Source organism: Enhydra lutris, unplaced genomic scaffold (genome assembly GCF_002288905.1).
Source record: "Enhydra lutris kenyoni isolate GAN:26980312 unplaced genomic scaffold, ASM228890v2 scaffoldscaffold5, whole genome shotgun sequence".
NCBI classification, from domain to species: domain Eukaryota; kingdom Metazoa; phylum Chordata; class Mammalia; order Carnivora; family Mustelidae; genus Enhydra; species Enhydra lutris.
In genome coordinates, this window is record NW_019154089.1 from 10,308,999 (window position 1) to 10,327,475 (window position 18,477).

An 18,477-nucleotide genomic window follows, 5' to 3' on the forward strand; every position below is an offset into this window, starting at 1 on the left:
AAAAGTGAAGGTAGTAAACATAAATTAACCCAATGACAGTCAGGCAGTGGTGCTGTTAAAAGTCCCTAATTGCCAAAGAAATAAAGCCTAATTCATTTATGAAAAATTTTTAGGCAAGTGCAAGCTATATTTACTTAAAATGCATAATCTACTTCTTGATGATAGATTAAACAACATGAATTGAGAATATATATGAAACTATTTATAACATAACAAACTATGTAAATCAATATGTTACCAGCATTTATTTGTATATAATATTATGTCCTTAAAGATTCAAAAACTGTTACCTCTTTTTCAGTGGTTTAGATCCAGGCGCCCACTCTTCTTGAAAGCCTTTTTTACTCTATGACTCTCCAAAGGACAATTTGTACCCAGGATCAAAAGGAAGGCTATTAACAATGGAGAGATCTAAGATATATACCCCAACCTCACCCTTCCAGAGATATTACCTTCATCAATAGTTCTGCCATGAAACTGGTCAGAACACCAAATATATCTACATCCTGCAACTCTTTCTAAGATGACCTTGAGAATGTGGCATCCATATTTTCAGGGCCAGGCTGAGTAGACAGCTTCAGGAATCCTAAGTGTTTAGTCTTTAGGATTTTTTTACCCTCTGACCATTTGCACAAAACTGTAGTTAAATATATCCCATTAAGTCAGAACCAAACTAATTCACACAGATCAAGAACAAAGCTTTACAAAAATGTGCAAAAGAGGGGCGCCTGGGTGGCTCAGTGGGTTAAGCCTCTGCCTTCAGCTCAGGTCATGATCCCGGGGTCCTGGGATCGAGCCCCGCGTTGGGCTCTCCACTCCGTGGGGAGCCTGCTTCCTCCCTCTCTGCCTACTTGTGATCTCTCTCTCTCTCTCTCTGTCAAATAAATAAATAAAATCTTTAAAAAAAATGTGCAAAAGAGAAGAAGCCATGAACATTTCCCTATTTCTCAAAACCATCCCGTTTTTGGTCTGCTTACCCAGCCTGGGTGATGTTATGGTATTTACATTAATCTTCTCATTGCAGGGCTGAAGGTGACATGGCCTGTATGCTGCAGGTTTTTCTGAAGAAAAACACTCATTTCCATGTCTTCCGGTGATCTTGTGCATGCACTGAATGACACGGGACTGCATCCCTTTGCCACAGGTAACTGAGCACTGGAGAGATACGAGATGTGTTAAAATTCCTTGTTGCTCTTTCCTTGTTCTAGATTGTGAGCCACATTTTCCATCCCTTCCTTAAAATTTAACATGAGTCACAACATCCAGAGTTGATGCAGAACGTGGGTCAGAAATGTCAATGCTTACCTCAGGCACAGTGCTGGGGCGTGAAAGACAGAGGTGAGGAAAGAAGAGGAAAGAAAGATGGAGAGTATGACTCCGAGGGAAAGAGTGAATGATGCCAGTGTTGCACTCAGGTGGACGGTGTTTAAAGTTCTAATACCTGGTTTGCAACAAATTCATTTTTAAAAAATATTTTATTTATTTATTTGAGAGCAAGAGAGAGCACAGAGGGAGCGGCAGGCAAGGGGACAGGAAGAAGCCAACTCCCCGTGGAGCAGGGAGCCTGACCTGGGCCTCGATTCCAGGACCCCAGGATCATGACCTGAGATGAAGGCAGATGCTTAACCGACTGAACCACCCAGGTACCCATAATCTGGATTTTTTTAATAAAATATCCTTTTAATAGATTACTTATATTTTAGTGAAGTAGGCTCTGTCTTCATTTGTAAGACATTTTGCAAAGAAGAACATACTCAATGTACAATTGTCTTTTATTAGACAAGTCTTTGGGGTCCAAATGTGTCACCAGTTTTAACTTGTTACACAGATAAACGGATGCTTATTCGACTGTGAAAATACAACTATTTTCTGGGATCAAAATTACAAGTGAAAGAGTAAATATGGCTTTGTTTCTGAAAATAATGATTTATTTATTGATCATATTATTTTCTACATAGTGAAGATTTAGCCATATTTAGCCAAATAGTTGTAGAGAATTAAATCAACTCCAAAAGACATGAACAAATCAAAGTAACACATTGTTTTTCAGGGTTGTGAGAAATGAAATAAGTAACTATAGACACATGATGACTCAAAATATATAATCTTAGTAGATAATGGCTAAATAGTGCCTTTCATAACATTTGAAAACACTTAAGAGAAAAAGATGTTAACTGCATTCCTTATGTAAGTTAGGTTTTGTAACAATCTGGGAATAACCTGGAAATGAAAATAGTATCCAGGAAATAATGGAAGTTCTATAATTCATTTAACTAATACAGAATCATTTCTGCCTTTGGAACTAACAGAATAAGCTTTATCACAAAATTAAATAGTCTGAAACATTTCTTTTAAATAATAACTATAAAAAATAAAAATTAAAAATAGTCTAATAGCCTTAGGATCTAATTTTCATTAGCATACCTTAGCAATAAAAAATCAGGTTCTTACTAATAATAATCTTCTTTATAAAATACTTTTTGGTAAAAATTTTATTGCATATAGGTGAAAAATGAACAGATATTTGAAACAAAACAGTTGAAATCAGTAGACATCTTCTAAACTAGCTCTTACTTTATTATAGAATGTACTAAGCAATTGGATAATTCCTTAACTCGTGTCACTATGATTAAAAAGACAGGTAAGGAGGCCTGGGTGGCTTAGTTGGTTAAGCGTTGCCTTCGGCTCAGGTCATGATCCCAGGATTCTGGGATCAAGTCCCACATTGGGTTCCCTCTTCAGTGGGAAGTCTGCTTCACCCTCTGCCCCTTCCCTTGCTTGTGTTCTCTCTCTCTCTCTCAGAAGAATAAGTTAATGAAATCATAAAAAAAGGAAGGAGGTTAAAAGAAAAAAGAAACAAAATAATTCTGGCCTTGAAATGAGGAGACTGAGTTCTAATCCTGTCTCTTGCAACTAATTTACCTGGGACTTATATTTCCTTTTTGTTAAGCAAGGCATTACAGTAGGTAACTATATTTTTGGGTCTAAATTACTATGAAAGTAAAAATTCCCAATCACTGATTATTAAGAGTTACTATAGTCTGATAATTTAACTGGCGAGGCTTCTTAACAGGAAAGACTCTCTAATTTCATCATCCAATTATTCAGTGTGCCAGCCAACAGTGAAATGGCACAGTTTCTGTCAAGATGGCAGTTTGATTAAATGTCTCAGAATATCCAATCATTTATTGAATTTTCAAGTATTTATTGATCATCCATTATGTTCAGGATCCCATGAAGAAAATAAAGACATTAATAATTGTTAATATGATGAAGTTGGTACTTTCACCAGTAAACTTTATTAAGAAAACTCTAAAACATGTAAAACAGATGGTCAGGAATAGATTATGAAACAATGCAGAAGTTGGGCAATTTCATCCACTTTCAGCCAAGTGTTTAATATTTAATTAACTTATTTATTTTTAATTTTTCCCAACTGTTTAGTATTTTAAATAATGAGTTGCTTATAGAATGACAGTTTTCTGCTTTAGGATCAAAGGAAACTGATACCACTACCTCCAGAAGCTTTTAATTCATAGGATACTAACATTAGTTAGCCCTTACTATTTATTTATTATATGTCAGGCAGTATTATTTATTACATGTCAGGCAGTATTTATTATATGTCAGGCACTGTGTTAGGCCATAATTATTTTGGTATCTCACATGCAGCCCATGAATACTAGTTTTACCTCTTTCACACAGATAAGATAGAGGCTCAAATAAGTGAAATAAATTGCCCAAAACTTTACAGTTAAGAAGTAGTGGAACTGGAATTTGAAGTCACATATACTAAATTCAGAGATCAGGTGCTTAAGCATTACTTGATAGTAGAACATCACTAATACTCCTCTTATGTTCATAGCCAGAAATCTTTCCTTGTCTTTATCCTGCCAAATGGACATCTAATCCTCGTATCTTACAATTAAACAATTAGAAGGGTTTTTTTGTTTTGTTTTGTTTTGCTGTAACCTAGGTTATAAGATAGGAGATAAACTTTTTTGCCTTAAAGACAATTCACTTGCATGATTTATCTTGAGATAGAGTGAGCATATAATTTTTCACCCAAATCAGGTCACTTGTGAAAGAAGTGATTAAAATTATTATTCCTATACCATAGGCATACATTGGACAGTCATGGGTAATCTGGCACATAACAGTCACCTCATCTACAGATATTTTACTGGTAGATCTATGTAATAGATGATAAATACAAATGAATGGACACAGGAAATAGGTATTACATTTCAAGCATTATATTTTACAGAGAATACCTTGGTTAAACTTTATCATAATCCTCATAACTTTAAAAATGAAAAGAGCGAGGTTCATAGAGAATATTTCATTCATTCATTCATTCATTCATTCAGTATTTACTGCAAGTCCACAATGTGCCAGACACTGTTCTGGATATTGGGATATGACAGTACATAAAATAGAGAAAAACACATGCCCCCAAGGAGTTTACATTCTAACAGGAGAGAGCAGAAAAGTAAAGAATTAAATGACACTGTACATTAGATATTGACAAGTGCCATGGAAATACTAAGGCTGGGAAGGAGAGCTTGGGAAAGTCTTGGGTCTAAGGCTTTGTAATTCATCTGGGATGATCAGAGAAGGACTCATGGAAGATGTAATGGACTTGCTCCACAAAAAAAGAGAGACAAGCATCAAATGCAAGTCTTTTGAGTCCAAATATGATAATTCTTTCCATTGTGTTTCTATACATCTCAGATTAATTTCAATGGCTTTTTCTTTCTCTCTCCTTCTTCCCTTTTCGTCTTCTTTCCTACCTTCCTTCCCTCTCTCCTTCAGTCTTTTTATCTAATACATTTTAAATCTTGCTCTTCACAAAAGTACCCAGTAAATTTAAAATGTATTTGAAACAAAGCAGCACTCTAGACTTCTACTAAAGGCCAAAATGCTAAAATGTCAACATCAATTTGCCAGCAACTGGTAAAGAAACACAGGGTGTGCCTGAGAACTTACCATTGATATTTCTTTTACAAGGAAAGTTCCCTGACTGGAGTATTTTAAATAGAGAGACTTGTATTGTCTGACAAAAAACTCAATAGTTAATCTTGCCCAGAAGGACCTTTGAAACAAAGCACCTCATGAATCAATCCCATGAACTAGAAGCCTTTAATTCTGAACAGGAAATGCAATCTTGATGTCCCAGATTTACCAGAGAAAAAAGGAAACCGCAATCTTTAGAACAAACTTGAACAGTTTAGAAAATTGCTCACATGATTTTGGAGTTAATTTTGACCAAGATAACAAGGTACATGGAGAACTGCTGTTGGTAATCCCTCTTTCCCACCAAAAAAATGAGCCCCGAAGTCTTTGAAAGTGAAATTTGTTTTACTGACTTAGTGATATTCATCATTTCAGATTACCTGAGAAAATTATGACCTTCCCTGCACTTGGGAACACATGGGCCATATCTTTAGATAATATCCCCATAGATTTCTCTTTTATTGGAATGAATCCTTCCTGGCCCTGGGAGATTAGTGACAACTTCTAATACTGGATTAAATTATGTTGACAGAATATCAAACACTAAGCATGATTAGGGAAACTTTCTCAATAATTCACATTTTGGACTATTAAAACAACTAGGAAAATCATTTAGCAAATGAGAACCATGAATCCAAGTGTTGGCAAATCAATAAGAAGGCTTTATCCTCTTTTAAAACAGGATACACATTGGTAGAATCTTACAACCATTTCTGTTACCTGAAATTTTAGTTTCTGTCATTCTTATGCCAGGTAATAAGAACGAAACAACTTTATGCTACCTAAAAAAATTTCATTTGAACTAAATGAAAAAAAGTATCTGGAGAAAGAAGCAATGTACAAGTTGGGGGAAGTGTATAGTGGATGTTGCCTTGGCTTATATATTTTTTCTAGAAATGGTCAAGGATGACCTGGTGCTAGATACAGATAAAAGTCTTGGAAAGTTATATGTACTCAGATGATAGCCCTGTAGTGGACCAGATTTGCCAACTTGGTTCCAGAAACTTATGAACTGGCCTAAATGCAAACAAATAAGGGGAAATAGAAAAAACATAGGAAAAAAAAAACACACTAAAAAATTTCTTAACAAACTTATAACTATGGGGCATTTTCATAGAAGGAGATGAAAGGAACTCAATGGCTGGGATATCCTTCTCATGGGCAGGCCAAGGTGTGGAATCCATCACAAAGGATGGATGAGGGCTGAAGCATTGTCTAATGTGTGAACTGCAGGGAGAAACTTACCATGGGCATTTCACTCCTGACATAATATTATTTATGGCATTATTACACAGTGTTGCTCAGGTCTTGGTTTAATACTTTGAAAAACATGTAAACACCTTAGAGGAGGTGTTCTAGAAAAGGCTGTGCATCTTGAGACATTTTATTGATGCCTGAGGAAATTATTTGTTTTCAAGTCTAATCTTGAAAGGTTGTAGATAATTAGATCTTAATTAACACAATGTGTATAAATAAGTTTTTGATGCATCAAATACTACATTGAAGGTATGAGCATCCTCTGCTGCTAAAGTTTCATTATTTTATATAGAAATACTCCTTTTATGATAGATTTGAATATGTTTATCAAGAATCTGCATCTTTTAAAGATAATCTACATGTATTGTTCCCCAAAGTTTCTATGAATACCATTATGCTGAGTGACATAAATTTACTAAATAGTAGTAAATGACAGCAAATGTGTTTTGAAATACACTTACATTAGGAAAACATGCTCAATTCAAAGAATAAGAGCTACACAGGCACCAAGAAATAGCCATATAACAATTTATAAAGTATCAAAATGACAGAGGAGAATGATTTTCAGAGGTTCTCAAGGTCCATAGGTTCTTGGCCATCACACTACTTGAATCGACTTTTGCAAGGTAATAGAATTATCCTTCTGTCAATTGAACATTCATGAGTCATGTAGGAATTTCCATAATGGCTCATGGTAAAAAATCTACCATGTGTCATGTATCTGTTAAATTCATTGAAGAACATCATTTTCTTCTTGTCCAAGTGATCTATGTACTTCTAGAAAACTCATTTTCACTTAAGAACTCTTTATCAATGGCATATCTGTAAATGTCTCTTAACTACTCATCTATGTAGAGAGGAGACTTTCATTCTTTGCACTGATCCCTGATTCTTATAGTGCTTCTGTGCTTGACAGTTTCCGAGATCAAGTAGATCTATTCTGCATACGTGATTCTGAACATGGAGCTAAAAACCACTTGCACTCTAGTCTTAGGTATGGGGATTCTGTAGTAAAGTGCCAAACTTTAAAATTATTAATTAAATGATAGTTTCTTACCTCTCCTTTCAGGACATCAGAATAGTCACAATGACACTGTTTTGGTGCGAAGTTATTTGTTATCCTGGATATTTCACTAACTTGGATTTGGCAACAAACTGGGACAGTGTGGTATAAATAAATTTGTAGACTCCAGTTAAATAATCAATTAGTTTGCCAGTGAGTTTATAGAACCATTAATTTGCGCATGTTAAACTGTAAAGTTCTTCAAGCTGTAAAGTGCTGTCAAATGTCTTCTGAAACATCACACCGAAGAGGCAGAAAACCCAACAGTAAAAATACTACTATAAGATATTTATTTGCAGTTTTGTTGGCTAACAAACATAACTAACACTGGTTTGCTTTTGAGTTCCTTAGAAAAACAAATAAATTTCAGTATATTCAGGGGTTAAAAATAGTAATTCTCACACTTGGCCAGCATAGAGATTACCCGAGATTCCTTCCTTCTAGACTGTGCCAAAGATATATATTTTGGAGAGAATGTGTGTTCTCTAGGCCAACAGCTAAGGAAGGCTCTGTAATGCTTTACTCATTTCCAGCTGGCCTTTGTAAGAAATAGGAATTCCTAAATTAAGAGAAAATTGTCACTGGCAAACAGAGTTCAAAAAAATTTTTTGAAACCAATATAATAGACAATCTCACAGAACCTGATATAATCTCTAATGATCAGTGCCAATCTATAACAAAGTTAACAGCCTCGACTTGGATAATTTGTCTTTGGGAATAAGTGGATTATTCCAGAGTGGTTTAACAAGAGTGAAGTAGCATTCGCAGTGGAGTGTGGACCTCATAAGGAAAGTAAATGATGACTTCTACTGGAAATTATTAGCGCAGCATTCCTATTCATTTATGTATATGTTTGGCAGTTCCATCTTTCAACTTTTTAATAAAGTGAGTGTGAAACAAACATTCTAAGGAACAAAAGTTAGGTTTGTTTTTTGAGATTTATTTATTTTGGTCAGTGTTTCAGCGTCTTTTGAAAGTAGTTCATCTGCCTTATTTAACACATGGGTATTTGGACTTGAATCTATTTCTAGAGGTCAGATGTTTGAGGATTTTTTTGCATGTGTGTTTAATTAATTCATCATTTGATTCTACAGTTCAAACTATTTCTTTTCTCTTTAATGAAAATGTCTGCATATCGTTAGAGCAAATCAAGGAAATGTGTGTGGCACAATCAAGCAGAATGCTTATGAATGATTAGCAGAGAAGTGAATATGTTATGAAAGGGCCATCAAATTAGATCCCCAAATAATTTTTTATATCAAAGTACACATTGATCACCACAATAATGGAAGAAAAAAAAGATGTTTTGCATTAAGAAGCAATTAATAAACACCAAGTCTTGAACACATTTGCAATTCTCCCAGCCTATGAATCACACGGTGTTGGAGAGGTGAAAAAAGACTATCGAGACGTTTCTATTTTATCTTTCTCATTCCTGTGAAACATCTTCCCACCAGAGAGAACTGCTTGGAAGGACAGTGATTGAATTTCCTTTTCAAATAAAATAATTTCCAGGTCTAGTCCAACAATTCTGTGTCCAAAATGAATCAGATCCCTCCATGGCCATATGAGAAAAATGTGTAGGTTTTGTTTTGTTTGTTTTAATAAAGTCTTGGTTTAAAATAGCACAGAGAGCACTACGTAGTTACCTTTAAATTATGCTAACCTGAAATAAACCAAGTATTTGCCAGGTCACAGAGAAGATTCTTAAGTGTGCTTTGCTTCCATCCACTGTTTTCTTTCCAGGTTCGATAACTGCCATCTAACCTTAGGATAGCTATTTCAGCCAAATGGGTTCAAGAGAATGCAGAAGAAGTCCACCAGCTACCTGAAAGCTCAACGTTAAGCCCTTTTTTGACTGTTATTCAAATAAGGGTTGATTTACCTTTTAAAAAATACATCACATTTTTAAGTAGTTTGATTTACCACACAGAAAAAGGTCAAAGGAGTCATACATTTACATAAAATTATATTGATTAATTTTCCTAAAGAAAAATAAGCTAGTTACTATTTTTTTTGTAGTAAAATATATGCAACGTTGGAGTTCTTACAGAACTAGAGTCAGAAAATAAAATGGATCAGAAGAAAAGAAAAGCAATGTTTAGATATATCCTACATTTTTTGCTTACTTGATGAAAAACCTTAGTGATCATTTATTCAATAAACATCTGTAAATGTAATGCAATGTTCTGGTCACTCAGAAAGATTTGTGAGAAGGGTAAAAAGCATTAAAATATTCCTTATTATTAGTTTTTAAATTTATTTATTTATTTGAGGGAGAGAGAGAGAAAGCAAGCAGGGGGAGAGAGAATCTTTTTTTTTTATATTTTATTTATTTATTTGACAGAGAGAGAGAGAGAGATCACAAGTAGGCAGAGAGGCAGGCAGAGAGAGAGGGGGGAAGCAGGATCCCTGCTGAGCAGAGAGCCCCATGCAGGGCTCGATCCCAGGACCCTGAGATCATGACCTGAGCCAAAGGCAGAGGCTTAACCCAGAGCCACCCAGGTGCCCCAGGGGGAGAGAGAATCTTAAGCAGACTCTGTGTTGAGTGTGGAGCCCAACGTGGGGCTAGATCCCAGGACCATGAAATCATGACCTGAGCTGATATTAAGAGTTGAACATGTAATCAACTGAACTGTGCAGGTGCCCCAAGATATTCTTAATCAGACAGCAACAATATAAGGCATTAAATAATTACTGGAGGAAAAAGTAACATAGTCATTAAGTCCAAAGAAATTATGTCATTTATTGTGGAAGCCTTTGAAAGATCAGACACTTCAGATGGTCCTTGAAGGACTCAGGTACTTGGAGGAAACACATTCTAGGCAAAGAGATATCAACAAAGACACAGAGAATGCACAAGTACAAACTGCTCAGGCCTCAGCTTAGTAGAGTTATCTAATTAATGAGAATAAAAAGACACTTCTCAATAGGTAAGTTAGGACTGGAATACGGAAAGCTATGAATGCCAGTGTGAGTATCCAAAGGCAATTCTCTGGAAGTACTTAAGCTATAGGACAGAGTGATAAAGTCATCCCTATGAGTGGACAGGTCTGAAATAGGAGGACATGGGGAAGGAAGCACATTAGAAACTGTTACTCTAATCCTAGGAAAAAAAGTAAAAAGGATGGCATTATTATACTGGAAGCAAAAAACAACAGAAATAAATCCCTACTTACATGAAGAAGAAGAGCCAAGGATAGTTTCCAGCCCAGGGAGCTGGGAAGATGATACTGACATTTTTCAAGAAAAAGGAAATTGGGAGTGGGATATGGTTGGAGGAAATAAAATGAGGAATTTTGTTTTAAATATACAAAATTTGAGGAATTCTTGGCACGCTGATGGCAGAGGCTGAGGGCAACTGAAGTTTGGGCTGAGAATAAAGACACAACCCACCCCTGACCCCACTCCCTCCAGCTACACTCCCTTTTCTAGCTATGCTCCCTCCTTCGGCACACTTAGACTTGAAAAATTTAAAAACCATCTAAATGTGGATGATTCCAAAATTTATATTTCTCTTCTCTGATCTATCTTCTAGATGCCCGTGTTTGAGTCTTTTTTTTTTTTTTTTTAAGATTTTATTTATTTATTTGACAGACAGAGATCACAAGAGGGCGGAGAGGCAGGCGGAGAGAAAGGGGGAAGCAGGCTCACCACTGAGCAGGGAGCCCAGTGTGGGGCTCGATCCCAGGACACTGAGATCATGACCCAAGGTGAAGGCAGAGGCTTAACCCGCTGAGCCACCCAGGCGCCCCTGTGTTTAAGTCTTTTACAGGCCAAGGAAACACAGTTCAAAAGAGAGGTGGAAATATTTCCCCTCCAACTGGACTCTTCTCTTAGTGTTTCCTATTTCCCATCACAGAGGCAACATCTGTACATATTGTTTAGAGCAGAAAGCCAACCTGGGAGTCCTTCTTAATACCTTAACACCTGCCTCTTCCTCATCTCTCCCACAAATAACCAACCGCAGTTCTGTTCATTCTAACCTCAAAATAATTTCTCAAAGCCAACCATCTCTTCTCATCTCTACTTACATTACTATATGAACAGACAGCATTTATCTTGTTATTATGTATTTGACACTATGCTAAGAACTTTCCATGAATTATTTCATTTGGATTCACTAACATCTGAACCAAAGATTCAGAATTCAAATCCAAGGCTAAGGGACTCCATATACTGAGCTATTGTACCTGTTACAGATCCCAGTCCTCTCCCTTCCCTAGAAATTCTGTAATATTCTCTTGGCATCTTCCTATATCCATGACATCTGCCATTTTTGATATAGTACCCTGGAAATATTTAAGTATTAGGAAAGCATTAGTTTTCTTTTAATTTCAGACAGAAAATGTTAACCTATTTATAAAATAAAAGTAACATATGGATATGGTAGAAGTATAAGCACAGAAGGCCCTTTTCTCCAATGTAATTCAAATAAACTATTCTTTGTATATCTGCAAAGAAAATTAAAAAAAATTATTTGAGAGCGAGAGCAGAAGCTTAAAAGCTGGGGAGGGAACAGAGAAGGGAGGGAGAGGGACAAGTAGACTCCATGCCAATCACGGAACCCAACGTAGGGCTCAATCCCAGGACCCTGAGATCATGACCTGAGTCGAAACCGAGAGTTGGATGCCTAACTGACTTAGCTACTCAGGCACCCCCAAATTTTTAATATGTATAAAAATAATATGTAAACAACTTCAGTTCCTACTATATATAACTCTTCCATATAATATTTGCTCATTTAATAATAAGTCTTAGAGAAACTTCCTCATTTATAGATAAATGCATTTTTAAAAAACTACAGTATTTCACTGTTTGAATATGGTATTTTGATTTATGTAACTACTTAAAGGACATATGGGTCTTATCAAATTTTTGTTGTGCCAAAGAAGGCTACAATGAACATCTTCAAAAATATAGTTAGCAAATTAGGTGAAAATGTCTGTAAGGAAAATCTTTGGCAATGGACTTGTTGAGTCAAAGAATGTGCGCATTTCAAAATGAGGTATCATTTTTCTCACCTATTAAATTGGTTTTAAAAAAGTGTGATAATATCCAATCTTAGTAGTATAGGGAAACAGATATGTAGAGGCACCTGGGCAGAAAGAAGTAGAATTTGCTCCCTGTAGATGGAGCTTTCTGGTTGCCCCCATAGTGCTCCTCAGTGCTCTTCTCTTGTTGCCTTTCTGATCCCTGAAGTCATATGTGTGTGTGTGTATCTAAACAAATTTCCTAGTTTTATTTATTATCCCATATGGACTTGTACACATTCTATATGTAGCATATAAAGTTACAGATTTATATTTTTCTAATCCAAACAATTTTTGTTTTGTCTCTAAAGTAGATCCTTCATTTTAAGCAGTTTGAAATACTCTTTTTTGGACTATGCACCATTTGGACCACTGCCTCACTGACACTGGGTTATTACTTCTACTTGCACAGTTAGAGCACTGTGATACTGAGAAAGACCTAGAGTTGTTTTGGCACATTTTACAGATGTAGGAAGGAGGCTAGGGTCCCTGCAGAACAGCTCTCTGGCATAAAGGATTGATGCTGGTTGTGCTCTTGGGCTCTATGGATGCCCCAGATAACCTTAAGCAAAACCAGAGACCTGTTAGAATAACTTTCCCTTTTGTTACATTCTGCATCCAAAGATCCCATATGATGACTTTCTAAATGGCTAATTATTTGCATATGTTTCTTGCATTTTAAAGATGTCTTACTCCAGTAGTCCTGATGATCTGGTTATATCTATCTCTGGATATCCTCTGGTATTTGGTAAATATACACTTCACTACATTTAAGCAAAAAACACCCAATGATAAGACTACTGAATTTTATAACATTCTTATCAAATTTCTTTATATCTTGTATGTGGAAAATATTCTCTCCTCAACCACCTATTGACACTCATTGTCCCCCAAATGAATTTTGGTGTGTTCCATGCTCTATACCCTATAAAGAACATTAAGAGTAATTTTTAAGTTAAGTCATATTTATTTACTGAAATGTTTTCAGGTATGATTTATAAAATGAAATTACAGATACCCTAGCATGCAGCAAGAGAGCATTGATAGTATTATTTTATAAGCCTAGCAATTTTTCAAGGATTTATTAAGAAGACAGTTAATTAAGCCTTTTGGATTAAAAAAAATCCTCTTGCATTTTCCAATCCAAAGGATGTTAAAAACATATTCTTATATCTGCACTTATAATTATACATGTATATGCACATATAATATATCTACATTACATATACATACATACACATAGACACAGAGACACTACTTCGATCTCTCTAAATCATGAATTTTCTCTAGATAGAAGATATATACAGATAGTATGGGTTCATCATTCTTATTAAGCTAATATATTTCTGCCACATTCAATCATATCAGCCAAATGCTTTGACAAGTTTGAGTAATCCAAACATTAAAAAAAAAAAAAAACTTTTAAAAATCTCTTACCTGGGGTAAGAGATCAGATTCTTAGGAGATATTAAAAATAAAAATGGAGGGGGGTGGTGGCTCCTGGGTGGCTCAGTTGTTAAGTGTCTGCCTTTGGCTCAGGTCATGATCCCAGGTTCCTGGGATCTAGCCCCACATCCGGCTCCCTGCTTGGCGGGAAGCCTACTTCTCCCTCTCCCACTCATCCTGCTTGTGTTCCCTCTCTCGCTGTCTCTCTCTGTCAAATAAATAAATAAAATCTTAAAGACAAAACAAAACAAAATGAAAACAAAAGCAAAAAAAACCTAAAAATGGTAACAATGCAAAAAATGTCCCATTCTCTTGCAGTATAAAGAGTCAGAGGCAAAACAATATGATAGCCAATTGTTTGGAGATTTTGAGCATGATTGTTTGGAGATTTTGAGCATGGTTTAGAAGACCACTATTTTCTCCAGATAGATAGCAAATTGTGTAAATGCTCAGTGGATATATCTGAACAACACAGTAGAAAGTCTTTCCTGATGAAAAGTATCCTATATATCACTAAGTAATTTCTTTAGTATGAACATTTACTCAGAGACCAGTGTATTTCAAATTTTCCTATAATGTAGAATATGTCTTCTGTTGGACATCTTGCCCAAATATTTAAAACCAAACCCACAACTTCTGATTTCTTTAATTCATTGCCTGTCCAAAAATGATGGATTTCAGTCTGATAGATTCATATTCGTTTATGAGGTAGCTGCTCAAATTTTCCATGTCTTAGGAGATTCTACTTATAAAAAATGATAGGCAGTTATCTTTTCCAGTGACTTATAGACATAATTAGAAAATAATGCTATATAGAAATGTAAATCCATGAAGAACAGTTTTCTAGGTTACGGATAATTTCAGTTGGGCTTAAATCTATAGATTTTGTCCCATTACAAAAAAGTACTTGCAAAACTAGTTTTTCAAATTTGAGTAATCTAATATAAGTCTTCCTGAAGTAAAAATACACTAAATAACAAACTAGCTATATGCTCTGCCAAAGTGATCTTTGGTTAAAAGGAAAAAGAAAAGAGAAACTCTAATCTCTCTTTGAGATTCACCAAGTATAGAAAAATGTTAAAGGATCTAAAAGTCCTATAGCAAACAGTATTTGATTATCTTTGTTTAACTACATTATTCCTCAGAACTGGAGACAATATCCCAAGAAATGAGCTTTCTATAGAACTTAATGTGGGGAATGCAAGCCTTAAGAATTCATAAATTGATATAAATTTAGTCTTATAAATGATGACATTTGGATCTTTGATAAATATCAGTCTTACTAATGTATCTATTTAACAATATATTTTCTTCATTATAGCAGTTGTCATTTTATCCATTCCTTTGATTCTCTGGTGTAAGCTGATATTTAACATTTTCTATTTTTATATTCTATTAGGGTATTTAATTTGGTTATTTGCAGCTAACTATGTCTTTAAATTTGAATGGGAAATCCTTTAACAAGGGATTAAGCTTCCCCCTACTACTCTGTAACAACCCACTTAGTTTAATTGTATTAAAAACCAGTAAGATATACATTTGGATTCTGTGACCTCCAACAAGTGGATTTTAATTGGGTTGTGTGTATGCCAGCATTGGGTCAGTCCAGATATGCAGAATTCCACAGTCCTAAAACCTAGCCTGGCCACGGGGCAATAAGAAATCCCTCCCTTGGGAATTCTGGCTCTGGTTCTTTTTGTCTCTTTTGACTTAATGCAAAACTCTAGGCTCTATAGATGCCATATTAAAAACATGGTGTTATCTAGTCATTAGTCTAGGACATTCTTGACTACATTGGTCAGGATTTCTTTCTTTATATTTCCGTCAATGATTCACTGAGTTTTTCTCCAGTGGAAAGAAAGGTTCTCTGTGATTATTCATAATTTCATAGTTTTTAGATTCCTCTTCAACTGAATATACTGGATATAATTGTGGTTTCCTTTTACAGGTTGAGTTAAAAATGACTCATTATATTGTAACCTTTATAGTTACACTTATCACTTATATCACTTCTAAACAAAGATATACCATATTATCTGTACAATTAAATCATCCAAAATGATTTATTGTACTTCCAGCTTTATTTTGAATTATATCATCACAAAAAGACTCATCTCTTGTCCAAAAATCTATTTATCATGTCATAATTTGAGATGTTACATTTTCCAGAATTTTAAAGGACTAAATTAAGTTCAAATTACAGAGTATGAATTGAATCTAAGAATAAACCAGGAATAATTACATAGAATTCCAAGGTGTTTTGTGTCTCATTAAATTTCGCTTGAATGAGTTCTCTTGTTAAATAGTGTACAGAAAAATTAATGCTGTAAAAGCTTCAAGAAGATCCAGATTTTTCTGTAACAGGTAGATAAAACAATACCTTTTTATTTGCTCCTCTATAGGCCACCAATAATGAAAACAAGAAGCTGCAGACGTTTGAATAAAGGCAGAAAGGTCAAATTCTGGCAGAAAATAAGGCATTTCATTAAACATAAGGGACTATGTTATTTTTCACTTCAGTATTCTAAGGACTGCTTAAATGAGTGAATACAGATTTTTACTGCCCAGAAACATATGGGTCATGTTCTGTTCTCCCAAGAAAGGCCCCAAGGCCGTATCTACATCCGAGATATAGTCAGAATGTGGCATATAATTGTGTGAATGGTTAATGCAAGCCAGAGCAGAGCAGCCACACACTCTGTATCCTATTTTTGCCAATTTTCTAGTCTCAATGAAATAAACATTAGCACTGTTCAACAAAGGCTGTATTATATCTACTTAGAAATCAGAGGTAATGTTTTTAGGACCGATTTTTCTCTTTTGAATATTCTTGGATTTATATTTTTCTCTCTCAAGCTGAGAGCAATTTCTCCACTGTTTACACAAAGCTACCAAAACATAGAGGACAGAAATCACATAGGCTGATACAAATGCAGTGAACACAGTTTGAGGCATAAACAAACTGTTTCCTTAGGAAGCCTCCATTTAGCCAATACACCACTGGCTCAACAGAGGTTAACAACTTTTAGACAGTGGGACAAGCTGAGGATTTATTTGTGTTTTAACTGATTCTCCAATGATACACCCATATTACAGAGGGAGGAACATGGTTTCATAGCTAGATTTTTGTGGATATCTCACTGAATATCCCCGATTAAAGCCCATCCAAGGCTTAATTTTAAGTCTACTTCTGTTTATCAATAGTTTAAAAAATACTAGTAGATTTTGAGTGAAACTGACAGATTAATTGAACTCTGAGGAACACAGAAATCCACCCACAATTGCACACATCTTGTTGCTATTCCTGTTCCAGGGACACAGCTGATAAGAATAAGAAATCTATGTGCTCCCTCTGTCCGTGAATACTTTAATCACTGAAATTTAATAATCGCAGCATTATTCCTTTTCTCTGTAATTATTTTGGGATGGTTTTTATTTTAACATGAAAGTAATATGTTGGGAGTGAAAAAGAAGGGAAGAAATCAATAAAGTTCACATGGAGCCTCTTACTTTAACTTGTGCATGCTGTTTAAATCTGTTATGCTGAGACCTCAGTCATAAAAAAGAACAAGGAAGGGGCACCTGGGTGGCTCAGTGGGTTAAAGCCCCTGTCTTCGGCTGGGGTCGTGATCTCAGGGTCCTGGGATGAAGCCCCAAATCGGGCTCTCTGCTCAGCGGGGAGCCTGCTTCCCTTCCTCTCTCTGCCTGCCTCTCTGCCTACTTGTAATCTCTGTCTGTCCAATAAATAAAATTAAAAAAAAAAAAAAAGAATAAGGAAACAGTTTTAAGGAAAAGAGAAGGCTCATATCTATATAAAGAAAAAAAATGCAACAAACTGAATCTCATAAGCAAACAAACAAAAACAAACAGGCCAAGAGACAAAGGTAAAAAGCCATAGAACAAAGATGAATAGTTATTAGGCCTGTATACTCCTTTCCTTATCCACAAAGGCTATCAATGTTCAAGCTGGGTAGCAGTATAGTAACTCAACAAAACCAACTTAAAGTAATTCAGTCTAAGTACACCTAAAAAGGGACATGTATATTACTCTGGTAAATTGGAAAAAACATTTTTTCAGGCTTAGCATGAAAAGCAAAAAGTTATGTTTTTTATGATCTCCCCAGTTAATTTTGACTTTGCTTAAGATTTAACCAGCGGCCACAGAATAGGCACATTTATTAATCAATAGCAATAGTACATGTGACGCAAATAGGATTTGCTAGCCATATTTCCACATGCAGCAAAGAAGGAGCTTATGGTTCTGTGTCATAAATTATAACAAAAACTAGATCCTCTCTTCTTTGCAATTACAATTTTTCTTTTTTTATAGGTAACTAGAAGTTAACACTTATGAATTAAAATATTTCCTTTTTTATTTTAAGACCCCACCACCCTGAGATCTTGACCTGAGCCAAAACCAAAAGTCAGACGCCCAACAGTCTGAGCCATCCAGCTACCCCTCACTATCCCTATTAATTAATAACGCTGGAAAAGTAGAGCTTATCTATTCTAGAGGTTTTTAAACTTTTTCTTAGAAAAATAACTGTTATACTTAAGGAAAACACCTCAATTTCACTAGCCAAAATAAATAAATGTGGAGTGACTACAGTGAGAAGAGAGCAGTGGGTGGTCTTCCCTACATCCCTCCAACTAGGACTTTCA

At 35.3% G+C, this 18,477-nt stretch overlaps 1 protein-coding gene across 1 annotated transcript in view; it reads right to left on the reverse strand.

The window, feature by feature from the left end:
• LOC111141183 (ADAM metallopeptidase with thrombospondin type 1 motif 19) overlaps positions 1–18,477 on the reverse strand; it is a 246,812-nt gene that overhangs the window by 1,660 nt on the left and 226,675 nt on the right. Inside the window, exon 22 of the mRNA XM_022493562.1 lies at positions 978–1,155. Coding sequence (XP_022349270.1) covers positions 978–1,155 — 178 coding nt within the window. The remainder of the gene's footprint in view (positions 1–977; positions 1,156–18,477) is intronic.